Source organism: Bombus vosnesenskii, unplaced genomic scaffold (genome assembly GCF_011952255.1).
Source record: "Bombus vosnesenskii isolate JDL3184/JDL3185 unplaced genomic scaffold, Bvos_JDL3184-5_v1.1 scf7180000013314, whole genome shotgun sequence".
In the NCBI taxonomy this organism is placed as follows: domain Eukaryota; kingdom Metazoa; phylum Arthropoda; class Insecta; order Hymenoptera; family Apidae; genus Bombus; species Bombus vosnesenskii.
This window is the reverse complement of record NW_022882960.1, coordinates 6,763,306-6,777,946: the sequence shown is the minus strand read 5'-3', so window position 1 is coordinate 6,777,946 and position 14,641 is coordinate 6,763,306. Positions and strand designations below refer to the sequence as shown.

Here is a 14,641-nt window from a genome sequence, read left to right as displayed (position 1 = left end):
TTCGATCCAAGTCATTGGAAGATAAGTGTCTCATATAAGTTTCTTAGATCATAAGTTTTACATGGCGTTACACGAGGAAAGAAAGGAGAAAATTACGCTGAATAAACAACGTGTGAATATTATACGCTTTAATTCGATGTAAAAGCTACTTACGTTTCGTTACTTACGTTATGTATGTGTCTGTTATAGCCGTGCCGATTCTACTTACAACGCTCTTCGTCTTCGTATTTTTTTTTTTTTTTTTTTTTTGTCGTTATTCACATGATCGAAGTGAAATTCGCTTCCTGATAATTCGCCTGGGGGCGAACGTCGCGTCAAAGAGGCTCGTTGCCATCTTCCGTCGTGACTTTGTTCTTTCTGAAAAATCATGGCGATTCCCACGTAAATCGAAGATCGGATATCGGCCAACGAACGGCGAACCGGCAGTCCGGTTTTTAGAGATGAAACTGTTGGCAGTACTTGGCGCGCTCGTGATACAGTGCGCCGCGACAAAATCATGGAACAGCGACAGTAAGTGAAAGCGTTTGGTTCGATGATCGAAGTCACTTTCTTCTTTGCCCGTCAGATTATTCAGAGGAGACGTTCTTCGTGTTTGCCTGGATCGGTTACCTGAAACGTTTCTCTCTGATTGTGCTGATGCTGTCTGGTGTAGTTCTCTACTATATCCCGGAATCGCGACCGCGTAAGTAAGAAAACAAGTTTAAAGTGAAACGGAAGCTGGATGAAAGATTTATCTCCAGAAGCTCGACGATAATTTTATCTATTCCGATAAATCACTGTCACGCAGAATTCTAACGTGAAATCAGATGTCTATTTGTAAAGAGCGGTGGTTTTCGTTCAACGAATTACACTCGAGATAGACCAGAATCGTATTTAACGAATACGACAAAAAAAAAAAAAAAACGCTATGCAAGAAATTATACAAAATATTACAGTTAACGAATTACTCGCGTCAAGACTATATTTTTTAGCAATAGAAAGATAACTCACATCTTTCGATTGACAGGATCGTGTACATATTTTTAGTCGTATGCGTTATACCGGATTTGAGAACAAATCCAGCGATACGTATGTGTGTAGATATAGTAATGCCAGAAGTGTTTTAGTATTTAAAGCCTACATATACGTAAACATTTACTCTGAAGTTTAAACGACTTCTTAGTAGATTTAAAAATTGTCAAAATATTTATATTTCAGACGCGCGCCGAATCTGCTACGCGTTGATCGATCTCACAGCGAATGGCTTGAAATCCGCTCTGAGTGCCCGGGAGAGTGAGTTCTTGTACGAGAAAATGAAATCCAAGTGCCATCGCGGCCGATACGAGCCATCGTCGGTCATAGAAAAGTATCTTTCGCAAGAAATTCAAGATGACGACGAGACTTTCGAACGACTCCAAAGAAATTACGCCAAGAAGTCGAAAATCTTCTTCGACGCGGACGATGTATTAGGGTTAGTATATACAGGGTGGTTGGTAACTGGTGGTGCGAGCGAAAAGGGGGTGAAAAAATTTTTTCTTTTTATTTTAATTTTTCCATCGAGACAACGATCTACAGTGAAAGCAAAGCGTCAAACGAAAAATGTTTATTCTATATTTTCGACTTCTTTTTTTGTCGTAGAATTGCCCCGTTTCCGCTTGTACCACTAGTTACCAATCACCCTGTATATAGAATTATTTTCCATCGTTTTACAAAACGAAAGAAAGTAATTACAAAGATACATTTCGCCAGAAAATAAATTCCTAACGACATGTTTATTCTAAATATGTTACTAAATACGTTATAGAGGCAAAGATAAGAAAAAAGGAAGCAAACTGTATAAAGACAATCGACTATCGCGTCAACGTCTTCGTAACGTGATTAAACACGAGCCATCTATGGAAATCGCTAAACCTGTCTATTTTTACTCCGACAAGATGAACGATGGCCAAAAATACCTGAAAACGAACGTGTCTGGTTCGAAACACTCTAACGAGTCAACAATGGAGAACTACGCGCTTTTAATCAGGCAAGAGATACGATAAATCAGATCGAGCTTAACGATATAACGTTTGTCAAGTTATTTTATTTAATAATAAATTTATTCGTCACAGCGGCAGTCCACAGCAACTGGCAATGTTCGATGAAAAATACGAAAAGGATGACATGGTGATCGTTGAAGATCCTTACGTGAGAGTGGATTACAGGGAATGTGGTACATCCACCGATAAACTATCGTCGAAAGCTGAAGCTTCGAGTTCGGAACAAGAGGGTCCTACCAGAGATCATAACGAGCAGGTAATAGACTTGGTAATACGAAACACTTAGAAATTTCGCGTTTCTACGGAAGACGTAACAGATCGATTGACAAATTTTCATAAATATAGGAAATAGAAACGTACGTGAAAGAAGTTGAATTTAATTCGACGTCGGAAGGCAATGGTTCACGGTACTCTGTTGATAAATCGTTGTATCGAACAAGCCAATATCAGTGCGGCGGTGAGTGTTGCGGGAGCAACGGGTGCTCCATATCGTCAGCAAACTTGAGTAACAGAGCAAACGTTACATCCAACTCGTCGGTTGATGCAAAGAATGCTTTAAAGTAAATGACACACCGTACAACGTGACAAATGTTAATGGGAATATCGTAATTCCATAAAGCGTCGTTTAAGATCGTCTCGAAGCGTGGTGACTCCGAAACTGCAGAAAAAGATCGAAGACAGCGCGGAACACTTGTATACGGTCGATTATACGAACTATAATTACGTAGGCGAACGTCCTATGAAGCAAATCAATTCGAATAATAATCGCAAAGTAGATTTTCGCAGAGAACACGTAAATGGCTACGAAGTAGGTACACGAGTAATCGATTGTTTCTATAATAAATAAACTACCCTATCTATAATAAATATTGGCAGTGTTTTGAGAACATTTTCTATTTTACTATTAGTAACTTTGTATTTTGTTTGCGTTTGTCAGAAACACGAAGGAAATGGACGCTCGCATGAAAATATAGCAAACACTCGAAGAAAAAAGCCTAGAAACGAATCGACACAGTTCTGTTCTAACGACGGTTTTTACCTCACCGATCGAGGAGGGGAAGCGGACGATGAAAATTCTCAACACGGAGAACGAGTGACTAGGAAGCACGATCTCGATGAGAAACCTCAAAGAGAAAATCCCTTGTGCGAAAAATGTTCGAACGACTCCGAAGTCTTCGATTACTACAATGACATTTACATGGAACCAAACTTAAATAGTAGGTTCAAGTACTTTTCTCTTGAGTTGTTACGACTGAGAAATATAAGTTACTTGACCTTTACGTTGCGAAATTGCCGTATAGATTTCTATTTCTACTTTCGAGATACGTGTATCAATTTCAGAACAGAAAAGAATTTTCCAATTCCTTTTTATCGTATTGCTCTTTTGCATTTTTTATATGACTAGCCAATATCGTCAATTTTCCTAGTGAAAGAGAATAAATTTTGAGAGAACGTGAATTAAAATCGAATTCTACGATAAATCACATTTATATCAGCGTCTGAACATGATCGAATATCGCGGCATAAAAGCTACGAATGGAAAAAGGGATAGTAAGAATAGACGATATAAAGGTATTCCGCGATGAATAAATTCGATGAACCAAATTATTTTAATGATTCAGATCAATTTAAGCCAGCTCTGCTACGAGCAGTAAACTGGATCTTCGGCGGTTGTCCGGAAGCTACGAGAAGAACGGCTTTGGAGCGTGACAGGGTCGGAAAGGAAGAGAGCCAAGGGTTAACCGACGAGTGGCTCCTCTAGCCAAGGACGTTAAACCTGTCGTCGTGTGAAACTCAGACCGTCGGCAAAACCGATACTCTGCCGCATCGAATAATCGCAATCTCGTTAATAAGCACATCGCGATCGCTCGATTTACGAACGATCGTAGAAATATCGTTTCTTCGTCGTGAAACCGCAATAAATTCGAAATATCGTTTCTTCGTTTATTTGTCTTATCTCGAACAGACGCGAAGTGCATAGCGTATGCTCGAAATAATAACCAAAGGATCGTTCTGTTCCACGAACTCGTCGATTTACAAACAGATTTTCGTTCGATTCCCACGACGCATCCGGAAGTGGTCGGTCGTGAAAATATCTCGTCGACTCATTTTACGAGACTGACCGTGGCACGTTCGTTAAGTCAATATTTATCACGATGCAGCGCCAATTGGTAAGCGAATCGACGAACGTACAGAAAGCGGCCGAGTTTTTGAAACGCAAAACTTGCCGTTGGTGCGCGCTCTGGCTGCTGCCGGAAGTGGATATCGGTGCGTATATACGTGGCTTAAGAGCAATAAAGGAGGCCCGGACTCACGAGTCGCTAAAAGAGAATGGGGAGAGACAGTCGCGCGGAGACCAAGAAGCGCGTCGGATCACGCAACGGAACCGCGAAATTGTCAGGAAGCACGTGACTCGCTCGATATATGTACGTACAACGATACATTCGATCGAACGTTCCGTTTTTCTTGTCGTTTCGAGAACGCGTGGATTTTCCAATATCGATCCCTTCCGCCCTGTTTCGCGCGATTAACCGTACCTCTACTCCCTTCGCAACATCGTCTACGAAAAGGAAACTTCCAACGACTCGGATAGTAGGGACGAAAGTATCGTCGTGAGTTCACGTGCACGCTCGGCTCCTTTTTCCCTTCCGTTTAATACAAGAGCTCCAAGAGGGTCCGCGATGTCTGCCTGTCGTACGAGTTGATAGAAAGTGCGGCGAGGAATGCTGAAGGAACGGTACATCGGTGTGTTCTAGGCGACTGGTAAGTAAGTATGCGATGAAATAAAAATAACGCGGAGTTTTTAATAGTACGAGATATTGAAAGACGCGTGCAATACGATCGTCCGATATCTTCATTTTTCATATGAAAATTATCTCCCTCTGCGTAATTCAAAAAAGAAGAAAAAAAGAAACCGAAGAAAAGAACGATCGAGGAGCTCGGAGCTAAAATTGGTAAAATTTGATGAAATTTCTAACTCGAAGGAACCGTGTATAATATTAAACTTTAATACGAGAAGCTCCGTATATTTCCAAATATCGAAAAATCTCACTGCTATTATGAAAGAACGTTATTACCATTTTTCTTTCCAACAAGTACGCGTCTTATTTATATCGTAGTTTCCCATATTCGTTTCATCTTTGGAAAGACGTATCCCGATTACTTGTCCACTGAGCTCGTCAATTATAAAAAGAAACATACGATAATTTATAAATATATACAGGAGTAAGAAATCTAAATATAAATTGTCTTAATCTTAATGTATGATAAATCGTTTATCAGACGTTCAGGCGCACGATACGTGACCAAAACACGGTCATGTCTAAGCCAGCGAACTGGTTGATCCGTAACGAGACTTACGTGCCGCGGTGGTACATTGTTAGACGCCGGAGTAAATTCCTTGAATTCCACGGGACATGTGCGAACTGTTCTATTAATGTACCCATCGTCTCTTCCCTTCTCTTTCCAGACGACGACGTCCGTACACGCACCTCGATTCCCGCTCTTTCCATCGCGTTCGTTTCTCCTTTCTTCCATCGCACCCCTCTTCCTCTTCTTTCACCCGTAGCCGACGGAACAGGAGAGCACGGCGTATTTAAACTTTCGTTCGAAGGGGAACACGAGGCGAATGCCTCGGCCGATCGTCGCAGATGGTGCCGTTTCGATTTCGATGAAAGAGACACGGGACACCCGGTAAATGGAACCGCGTGTACTATATCCGAGAACGTCCACCGGAGTCTTAAGATCGGAATGTACAAATTAGTGATGGGTAAACGAGAGTAAACAGTAATTTCGTCCCAGAAACATCAAAACTATCCTCCAATTTCTTCTCCGTATCTATCTTCGCGATTAAATTTGTTTATTCGTTGACAGCGGACTGGTATTATTAACCGTTCGTACGCGAATTTACAAACTTGGACTGCGTGTTTTCCTTGGCAGACGGAATCCTCGTATACGGACTCACCTGTGCCGGTATTCGAATGTCTTATACGAAATTCAAAGGTGTTATCGACATGGAAACCAGCCAAGGAAAGATGTAATCGTGACAAATTTTTGCTTGGTCGCTGGCCACGCACACGCGATCTCGCGTCACGGAAACGCGCCCTGTCTGTTCTACTCGTCCGCGACGCTTCTTCTATTTTGCAATCACGCGCTACATGGTTTTGTTACACTTTGTGCAGTGACAAATGCGCGGAGTATGACGTCAAATGCGATTAGAGGTATTCGGAGGAAGAAGAGTTCGCTATGCGAGGTAAAGGTGGCCGTGATTGGAGCGCCTGGAGTTGGAAAAAGCGGTGGGTACAACGCCTTATCACTAAACTGCGGATATTCGTACAGATTCATATTTTTATAAACGCGATCAAAGGAACGAAATTTTTGCAGAAATTTGTTTCAACTACTGGAAAGTATAATAAAAGCGATACTCTGAATATCTCACATATTTTTGCGTATTACGCGCATTCTAGCAATCTCAAATTTCTCACGAATGCATAAAAATGCATAGTTTACTTGTTGTTTTACATTCATACTACATTCAGAAATATTCGTGCCGAGATCCGGCATTGTGTTCTGCTTGAGATCGAGAAATGGTCTACAACAATCGACGTTATTTATACTAATAGTTGTTTTGATACATTTGAATACGTTTTGCTATACCAGATGCCAAGTTTCGCTGGGATAGTTATGTAAAATCCGCTTTTACTTTTAGCACTGTTACTTCGTTTTCATCGGCTGGCGTGTTAGAATTCGACCGCTTTCCTCGCATTTTCACTCGACTCGCTTTCAACGCGGGCACGCTAACACACGCGGTAGCGCTTAATTTTGCTATAATGGTAACGGGCGTGACATTAACCGTAATCCTTTGCATACAGCACCATGCAGGAGCGCAATTAGAAAGTGTTACATTAAATAGATCGTAAGGATATCCCAAGGAAGAAGCTGTTTCTCCACGTTTTCCTGCGATGCATTTATAGTATTGTTACGTTGATTGTCTTCGCTTGACTTTTTGCCTTGCAATACCGAATCACACTTATGGCATGAATTATCGATTAAATTCGACGAAAGCGAGATTTACCATCGTATCGAAGATCAATTTCAACTCTGATGCTACTTCGAATTACAAGACTGTAAATTACTAGATACGGAAGTTCAGCACTGAATGTCTTTTAGACTTTGAGAAAAATTTGTTTTTGTCAATTATTAATGTAGATTAACATAGAGAATAATATAACAATGGAGACATATATTTTCTGATATCTCTGTAAATGTTACGCAACGCACTAAAACACGAAGCCAATTTATTTCTTAATTAGTTAATAATTTGTAACGTTAAGTACGAGTGGGTTAAAACAGAGAATAATCAACTAATGTGGAAACGTTTTGATTTGCCTGTTTTATACTTGTTAATAGAAATAGATCTTTCTTCGCGAGATAAAGTAATTATCCGCTAGGAATTAAATTATTTTCGTTAATATTCGTATAAAAACGATCGCTGAAAAGTATCTCAAGTACGATTGATTCAAGTACAAGTGCATGCGTCGCATATATCCACGCGTTAGGTGTGTTTGTGTGCGTATGATGAACGTGGTTGGGACCCTGAAAGGAGCCAACCGCGTGTATTTTTGGTAATGGCACGTGTAAAGCATAGGTGAGTACATAATTGGTTGGGCCCCAGCAACTGTACATTTCAAACTGACCGCAAACCACGCTCGCGTCCTATTTATAAAGTTTTATTTCAAAATTTCCTTGAATCGCGTTTTATAAACGATTAAACCGTCCTGTCAATTCCTCGCGAATAAACGAGAGACCAATGGTTTGTATATCTCGAAACAACGATGTATACTGTTTTCCCATACGATGTATACTTTCCATCGCATATACGTATTTTTAACTCGGCAAATAATTGCTCGGTTCGTTGAAAGACAGGGAACAAAGGCGATTCGTATAACGGAGTTGATCCGTGCAGAAAATTGGCACGAATAACCGGCGAACTTTTAATGATCCACACGAGGGAAAGCGCCGAAACGATGTTGGTCTAAGGACTCGAACGCAAATACACGGATTAGCAATAAATTTGTTTTCCACGAAATGTTCAGGTGGTCCTGTCAATCATGAAATAAAGCACACCGCAGAATCTTGGGTGAACGTTCAGGAACGTCAGTCTACGGTCAGTTTTGCCATTTTAGCTACCTTTAAAACTCGAGTATTCTGTATGAAAAAATCAACGTTTCGGTTTTCACACTTTTCACGAATCAATGTTTCATCTCTGTAAATAAAAATTCCTCGCAACGCTATCAAAAATTGATAAATCCATTCGATTGCTGGCTAGCCGACTCCAATTTGCGACACCGCATTGTCTCAAGTTTGCTCGAAGGAAACTTGTTCGCGGCGCTTATAAAACAGGTCACTTTTCATTGAACTTAAGACGAAACACACCATGGTGACGTTTAACGCGTGTACAAGGTTTTGTGGCGCCGTGGCAGGTTCGAGTTCGAGGTAAAAATAGTGTGGTGTGCCTCGAAGCGGGTCACTAGGCTGTAGCTCTCGTTTCTCTCGATTGAATCACGATATGTCGGAACGCGTGCATCGTATCGAGCAAGATCCCGTACGTTCTCACAATATCAGGTGGAAAATGATTTCGACTGATCCAAAATGGAGGAAAGTCTGCAAATTCGGTTGTCTGCATTTCCTATAAATCAAATATAAAATCAATAACAGAATATGGCGTACTACATTCTTCTTTTGTAAACAAAAAACAATTACTTTACATTTAGAACAATTTTTATACGTCAGACAGCAGAGGAATCGACGTAAATAGGATGCACGATGAAAGAAAGCATAGGTTGACAACTTTCTAACAAGCGTGTGCATGGAATTTGTATTGATAACATTTGTATTGATTTGTATTAATGGCGATCTAATAAGTGTCACGCTCGTGGATAAGCACGATAATAAAGAAAAGTTATATAGATACTAATAGAAACAGAATCGAACGCGACTACTACTGTGTGTTTTAACAAATAATTACACAGAGTGAGTCACGATCATTTCTAGATTACGTAGAACAATAACGTTTCAACAACGTTTCAACAACGTGTATTGTTCTTAAATTCCAGCATTGACAGTGCGGTTTCTAACAAGGAGATACATCGGGGAATATGATCACCAGTCGGGTAAGGAACATCTCGATTTACGAACTCGTGGCCAATAGGATGCGGTTACTCGATGCGGTATAAATTACGATGAAATGTGAATAGAGTGGACAATAGACCGATGAATTTTTTTGAAAAATTGCCAACAACCGGCGTGGCACCTCAGGGACCGCCTATACTCTCCCTGCGCGTATCTCGGTCCGCGTCTGATCTAAATTTATCGAAAACGAATTTGACACTAGACAGGACTGGTACTAATGCGAGGTTGATACTCGAACAAAACTTGTTTTTTTGTACAAATACAGAGACGCGGACAGGATGAGCAAGCAGCTTCTCTGCGAGCACGTGTTCCCACCGAGATCTAAAACTAGACTGGGCTGGAAAGATCTACTTAACGATCGCGATAGATACCTGATCTTTCTGTTGCAACGCGTTCTCGTGGAGAAAATTTATTACACAATTTTTCCGTTGCCGCATCGAGGATGCTGATCGTTTCGAATCGTCTAACATTTATCGACACAAGTTATGATTCTTAAATCAAGATTAAAAGAATCTTCCGATCGTCCTTTTCATTCTTGTCTTTTCTTCTTTTTTTTTCAGAAAACAGATATAAACACGAAGTGTTGGTCGACGGTGAACCGATCCTTTTCGAAATTTTGGACACCTGCCCGAAGGTAACGTATTTATCGATGATCGTAATGATCTATGTACATTTGCCGAGACGATTTCATTCATGGTCGAAAGCAAATCAAATTCTTTCATGCTTTTCTTGCGTCCTGTTACAGAGCGAAGATGAATTACCTTCCACGGAAACTGTACAGTGGGCGGATGGATTACTTTTAGTCTATTCGATAACCGACAGGGGTTCTTTCAATTTCGTGAGAAAGGCGAAGGAAACGCTGGCGGTGGTTGATCCCGAAGCCACGATGCCCCTCGCTTTGGTCGGAAACAAAGCCGACATGGTTCATTTGCGGCAAGTTAGCACCGAAGAGGGAGAAATACTTGCGAAAGATTTTGAATGTTGGTTCAGTGAAGTGTCTGCCGCGGAACAGGTATGCTTCTAATCTTATTATTAGTTAGAAACAAAGTTTCGTACATAAATTTTATTACCGAAGTGTAATATGGTTTCTTAGGTCACACAAGTTGCTGAATCTTTCCATGAACTGTGTCGAGAAGTTCTGGCAGCTAGAAGAAGGAATAAGCAATCTTTACTGGATAGAATGCTTGGTAGCAAAGCGACGCGTGCTTATTCACGAGGTAAAAGTGACTCGGCGCTTCCAAAAGATTAATACACGTGTAAAACCAGTTCATATCTACTATATATATATATATATATATATATATATATATATATATAAAATTTATATATATGTAAATTTTATAAAAGAAATGTTTAAAAAAAATTTATAATACAATCTTACGAATCAAAACTGAATGATACATAGCTTATCTATATATGTGTACTTGTTATTGAAAGTTTAATTACCAAAGATTTATGTAACATTGTGTAATGTTTTTTGACTTATATATATTATGTAAATCATATACAATACGTAAAGTTTAGAAGTTTCATATTATAATTTTGTCAACATGTAATGTAAGCACAGTTTTTTAATATACTCCCGTGTTTTTTAATGGAAGAATTTATAGTTTTAATATCAATTAATGTATGTAAAAATTTGACGCAAGATATAAATATTTGAATCAAAATTTCACATCCTATCTTGCTATAACATACATATGAAAATTGTATCTGTTCACTTTGTGAGGCTGATTACAAATGTAACCTACATGAGAATAGATTAGATAGATATGGAAACATGTAATATATATATAATTGATCTATATTTATTTTGTACTTACAATGAAATTATGACAATAAATATTTCTTATTTATTATATCACTGTGATATGTAACACTAACATGTTAACTCCAAAATAGACAATTTCTCTTACATAATGATCGTAAAAAGTTATGATAATAAAACATTCTTATCTCTCTTATAACACTTAGGTCATAGATTTAGTTTCTTTACAAAATTTCAGGATCATTTCATATTTATTTCGTATCATCGTACGTTTCTAAAACATCTGCTAAATGTTCGTTGTCTCTTGGTTTTTTGAACTGTTTTCTCTTACTAACAGGTTTCTTTCGTTTAATCGGGGCTGGTTTCTTGGGGCCATGATCCTGCATAGATCGTATTCCTTGTTTTTCTAAGTATTCATCGATTTTTTGATCATCCATTGCATCAACTGCAACAGCCCTCCACAACTTTTGAAATTCATCGTCTATTGGAAACTGTGCTGTTTTATCATTATAAAATACAATCTTTTTCTTGTCCAAGGGTCTTGTTATAAATAATATCTCATTTTGTAAACTCTAAAATTATTAAGTTCCTATTAAAATTGCTGACAAAACTGATATACTGTAATCAATTATATCGGTATCATCATGCTTCTACATACCTTTAAATGCTTATCACAGTGTGGCAGACTTTCTTGTATATCTTCTAATAGTATTCCGCCAAGACCTTTTAAATCTTGTTGTTTTAATAATCTCAGTAAAGATTTTTTATCTTTAATTTTATACATAGCTTTGAATACAAATCTACCATCCGAAGTTACTTCTATCTTTGGGTTTTTAACGAGAGCTTCTGTTTGAAGCCATTGTTTTACCTAATGCAAGAATAGCATTGTATCTTTATATTTTCACAAATTGTTTAACAAGTTGACTGCCACGACACGCGTATTCGGGTGTCGATTATTTGACTACTTACGAAAGATCGTCGTAGGTATTTGAAAAGATATTCCAGAGAACAAAGCTATTGAATTGTTATAGAAGTAATACGAAAATGGTTTATTAAAAAAATTATTTAGAATGTAAAACTTTAAAGCATTCTATACATAGCTGAAGTTGATTGGGACAATTTGGACAATAAGTTGTTGTTTTCTTAAAATTCTTTTGTGTCTTTGTTCGGTCCATTCAACATCTTTTATCATGCTGACTCCGTCAAAGAGAAGGATTTTTTGTATTTTCAGACAACCATAATAATTTTGTACCTAATAACTCTCCAAATATTCCAATATTTATATTTTCCCTTGTTGCAATTTTGTAAACCGTCAAAGCGTTTACAACAGAAATTCCCAGAAGGAGTTGAACGCCAAGTTTTCTGTACCATTTGATTCTTTTTCTAATTGTGGTGGCATAAGAAACCATTTGGTTGGAATAATCTATACCATACTTTCCTTCATTATATTCAACAACAGCTAGAGAGATCATTCTTGAGACCACTATTTGAGAGACCCGCATTACTAAAATATCGATGGGAGTACCTAGCAGAGAACGCTTGGTATTGCGGCACACATGGCTTTACGGAGATTTCATTGAAAACACGAGTGGCAGTCAACGTGTTAATGCATTATTAAACTTACCTTGGATCCAACATCTAATTGATTTGTTTCATCCAAGATTTCTTCTAACGTTAAAGGGTGATCATCTCCTTCTTGATGCCTAGCTTTCATATGCTTTACTATTTTGGCTAACACACCAAATTTATATTGCGTACTGCCAGACATGGTTTTGTAGTTAACCATGTCTAGTTTGGGTCCGCTAGACACGGAGGATAGTTTTGGCTTTTTTTTGAATGGCTCATCTCGTGTGGTATCTTTCTCCTGTTCCTTCTTTCTTTTCTCCACCCTATAAGAACAAAATTTATTGCCTACAATATTGAACCAAACAAACAAACAATATTCTATCAAATTGTATATAAGTTATGTTTGAAATTTGTATCTACCTTTTTAATATCTTTTATCGTAATTTGTAATATCTTGCAATCTGCTTCGAATAATTCGTACATTTAAATTATTGCGTGAGCTTTACGACAAAATTTACGCAAATTCAATATTTGCTTTAAACATAACATATACTTTCTACAAAAGTTGAGGTTGGAAAAGAAAATTCACAGATAATACTCACGATGGTGTTGTAAGAGCTCTTTTCTTAAAGAGCTCTCGCTCTCTAAGCAATGCTGGATCCATTGTATTATAAAATTTCAATTGCACAAATGTTAAAATCACAAATCTCCACTTTCCTTATGAACTATCACTTCTGTCACATTCTAAACGCATAATGAGTCATCTAACCATCTCATCATTCGTTCCATGTCCATAGCGTGAAATGAAACTATACTGCACATGCGCGTATTTGCTTTCGATAAATCGCTCCATAATTTCGATTACTCGATAATTTCGTTTCAATAGTTCAAATATCGAAATATGGCCGCACGAATAAAATAAAATGTCACGGTGAAATGTGCGTGCAATCTGAAAAGTGAACAAAATAAACGAATATATTGGGGGGTCACTTGAAAAGTTTGTTCCAATTTACATTTCGATTCGATATACATTTACTGAACTATATATTAGGTGCCATATTGTCCCACAACTTTTCTCCATCTTTTACGCATCTTGAATATTCAATCCTTCCAGAACCTCTCAGGTTTTTCGGTAAAATACGTTTCAGTATGATCTTTCGTGTTGAAGAAATTCCTTAAAAATCGGAACGAATTTTCCAGGCAACCCAATATATATATAAATTATGTGAATACAGTGAATTTAAGTAGACTTATCAGATCGCGGGGTTCCGAATTATTCAGTTTCGATAATAATTTCGATGGATATGATACGTATCCTTGTTCTTCTACTGTCTTCTTGAATTTTACTCACGCTATTTTCGTCTTTATCGAGACCTAACTGAACCGTCTACAATTCGTATATCAAATTCGACATCGATCGTCATAGTGAATTATGATTTTACGATTTTTTTGCAAGTATGAACGTTTTACGTGCTATAAAGTGGACATAATTCGCCAAAGTATTTCCACGCTCTTTGACGCCTGCGACGTTTTGCGAGCGACACAGCCGGCTTCCTTCATTTCGCACTTTACGAACGTCGCGTCAAAAGGGCAAAGTAACCGCTGCTTTAAGAGCAGTTCCTTCCACGAGCTTAAAAAGAGCCGACAGAAAGAACATATTGTTCTCATTGCGAAAGGTACTAACTTTTATATGAAGCGAAAATCGACGTTTTCCTTTGTCACGTAACACCGTGTTATTTTTACGCTTGATATTTGAATCTTATAAAATATATCCTGTATAAAATCTTTCATAATATATTCTATATAAAATGCTCGATTCTTGTAGAGTAGCCATAATATATATATATTTATATATTTATTCAGATTTCATTCCGTTAGATGTGTCAGAAATTTCCCGCCAATTTTATAACCGCCATGTTTATATAAACGGGAGTAAAATTATCGGCAACGTCGAACAGCCAGCACTTATTTTTTTTTTTTTTTTTTTGTAAAAGCGTAATTTGCATTCGTACAAAGACAGTAACTATCCCAAAAGCTATCGCAATCTAGTGCAGCGTAAACATTTCGCGGGCGTGGTGCAAGAAATCACAGTTAGTCT

General features: G+C 38.2%; 3 protein-coding genes across 7 annotated transcripts; 2 read left to right on the top strand and 1 right to left on the bottom strand.

Moving 5' to 3' along the window:
- Nucleotides 1–266: 266 nt before the first annotated feature.
- On the top strand, nucleotides 267–3,044 carry LOC117235038. Of its 2 annotated transcripts, none has more exons than XM_033496694.1 (7): nucleotides 267–510; nucleotides 566–682; nucleotides 1,198–1,450; nucleotides 1,784–2,005; nucleotides 2,091–2,274; nucleotides 2,364–2,475; nucleotides 2,956–3,044. In XM_033496694.1, exons 1-7 carry the CDS (start codon nucleotides 441–443, stop codon nucleotides 2,982–2,984), a joined length of 987 nt encoding a protein of 328 aa, XP_033352585.1. In that variant the 5' UTR covers nucleotides 267–440; the 3' UTR covers nucleotides 2,985–3,044. The 2 variants fall into 2 exon arrangements, with proteins under 2 accessions (XP_033352585.1, XP_033352584.1); XM_033496693.1 differs by lacking the exon at nucleotides 2,956–3,044 and adding an exon at nucleotides 2,649–2,895 and having other exon boundaries at nucleotides 2,364–2,578.
- Nucleotides 3,045–4,278: 1,234 nt separating this feature from the next.
- Nucleotides 4,279–11,068, top strand: LOC117235040 (ras-related and estrogen-regulated growth inhibitor). Of its 4 annotated transcripts, none has more exons than XM_033496696.1 (6): nucleotides 4,299–4,785; nucleotides 6,200–6,313; nucleotides 9,134–9,190; nucleotides 9,770–9,843; nucleotides 9,955–10,221; nucleotides 10,303–11,068. In XM_033496696.1, coding segments are annotated over exons 1-6 (669 nt in total). In that variant the 5' UTR covers nucleotides 4,299–4,784; the 3' UTR covers nucleotides 10,459–11,068. The 4 variants fall into 4 exon arrangements, with proteins under 4 accessions (XP_033352589.1, XP_033352587.1, XP_033352590.1 ...); XM_033496697.1 differs by having other exon boundaries at nucleotides 4,300–4,781; nucleotides 10,303–10,678; XM_033496698.1 differs by lacking the exon at nucleotides 9,134–9,190 and having other exon boundaries at nucleotides 4,279–4,785; nucleotides 10,303–10,678.
- Nucleotides 11,000–13,333, bottom strand: LOC117235039 (general transcription factor IIE subunit 2). Its single transcript, XM_033496695.1, has 4 exons — nucleotides 13,146–13,333; nucleotides 12,602–12,866; nucleotides 11,636–11,845; nucleotides 11,000–11,549 (listed from the first exon to the last, which is right to left on the bottom strand). Exons 1-4 carry the CDS (start codon nucleotides 13,205–13,207, stop codon nucleotides 11,229–11,231), a joined length of 858 nt encoding a protein of 285 aa, XP_033352586.1. The 5' UTR covers nucleotides 13,208–13,333; the 3' UTR covers nucleotides 11,000–11,228.
- Nucleotides 13,334–14,641: the final 1,308 nt, after the last annotated feature.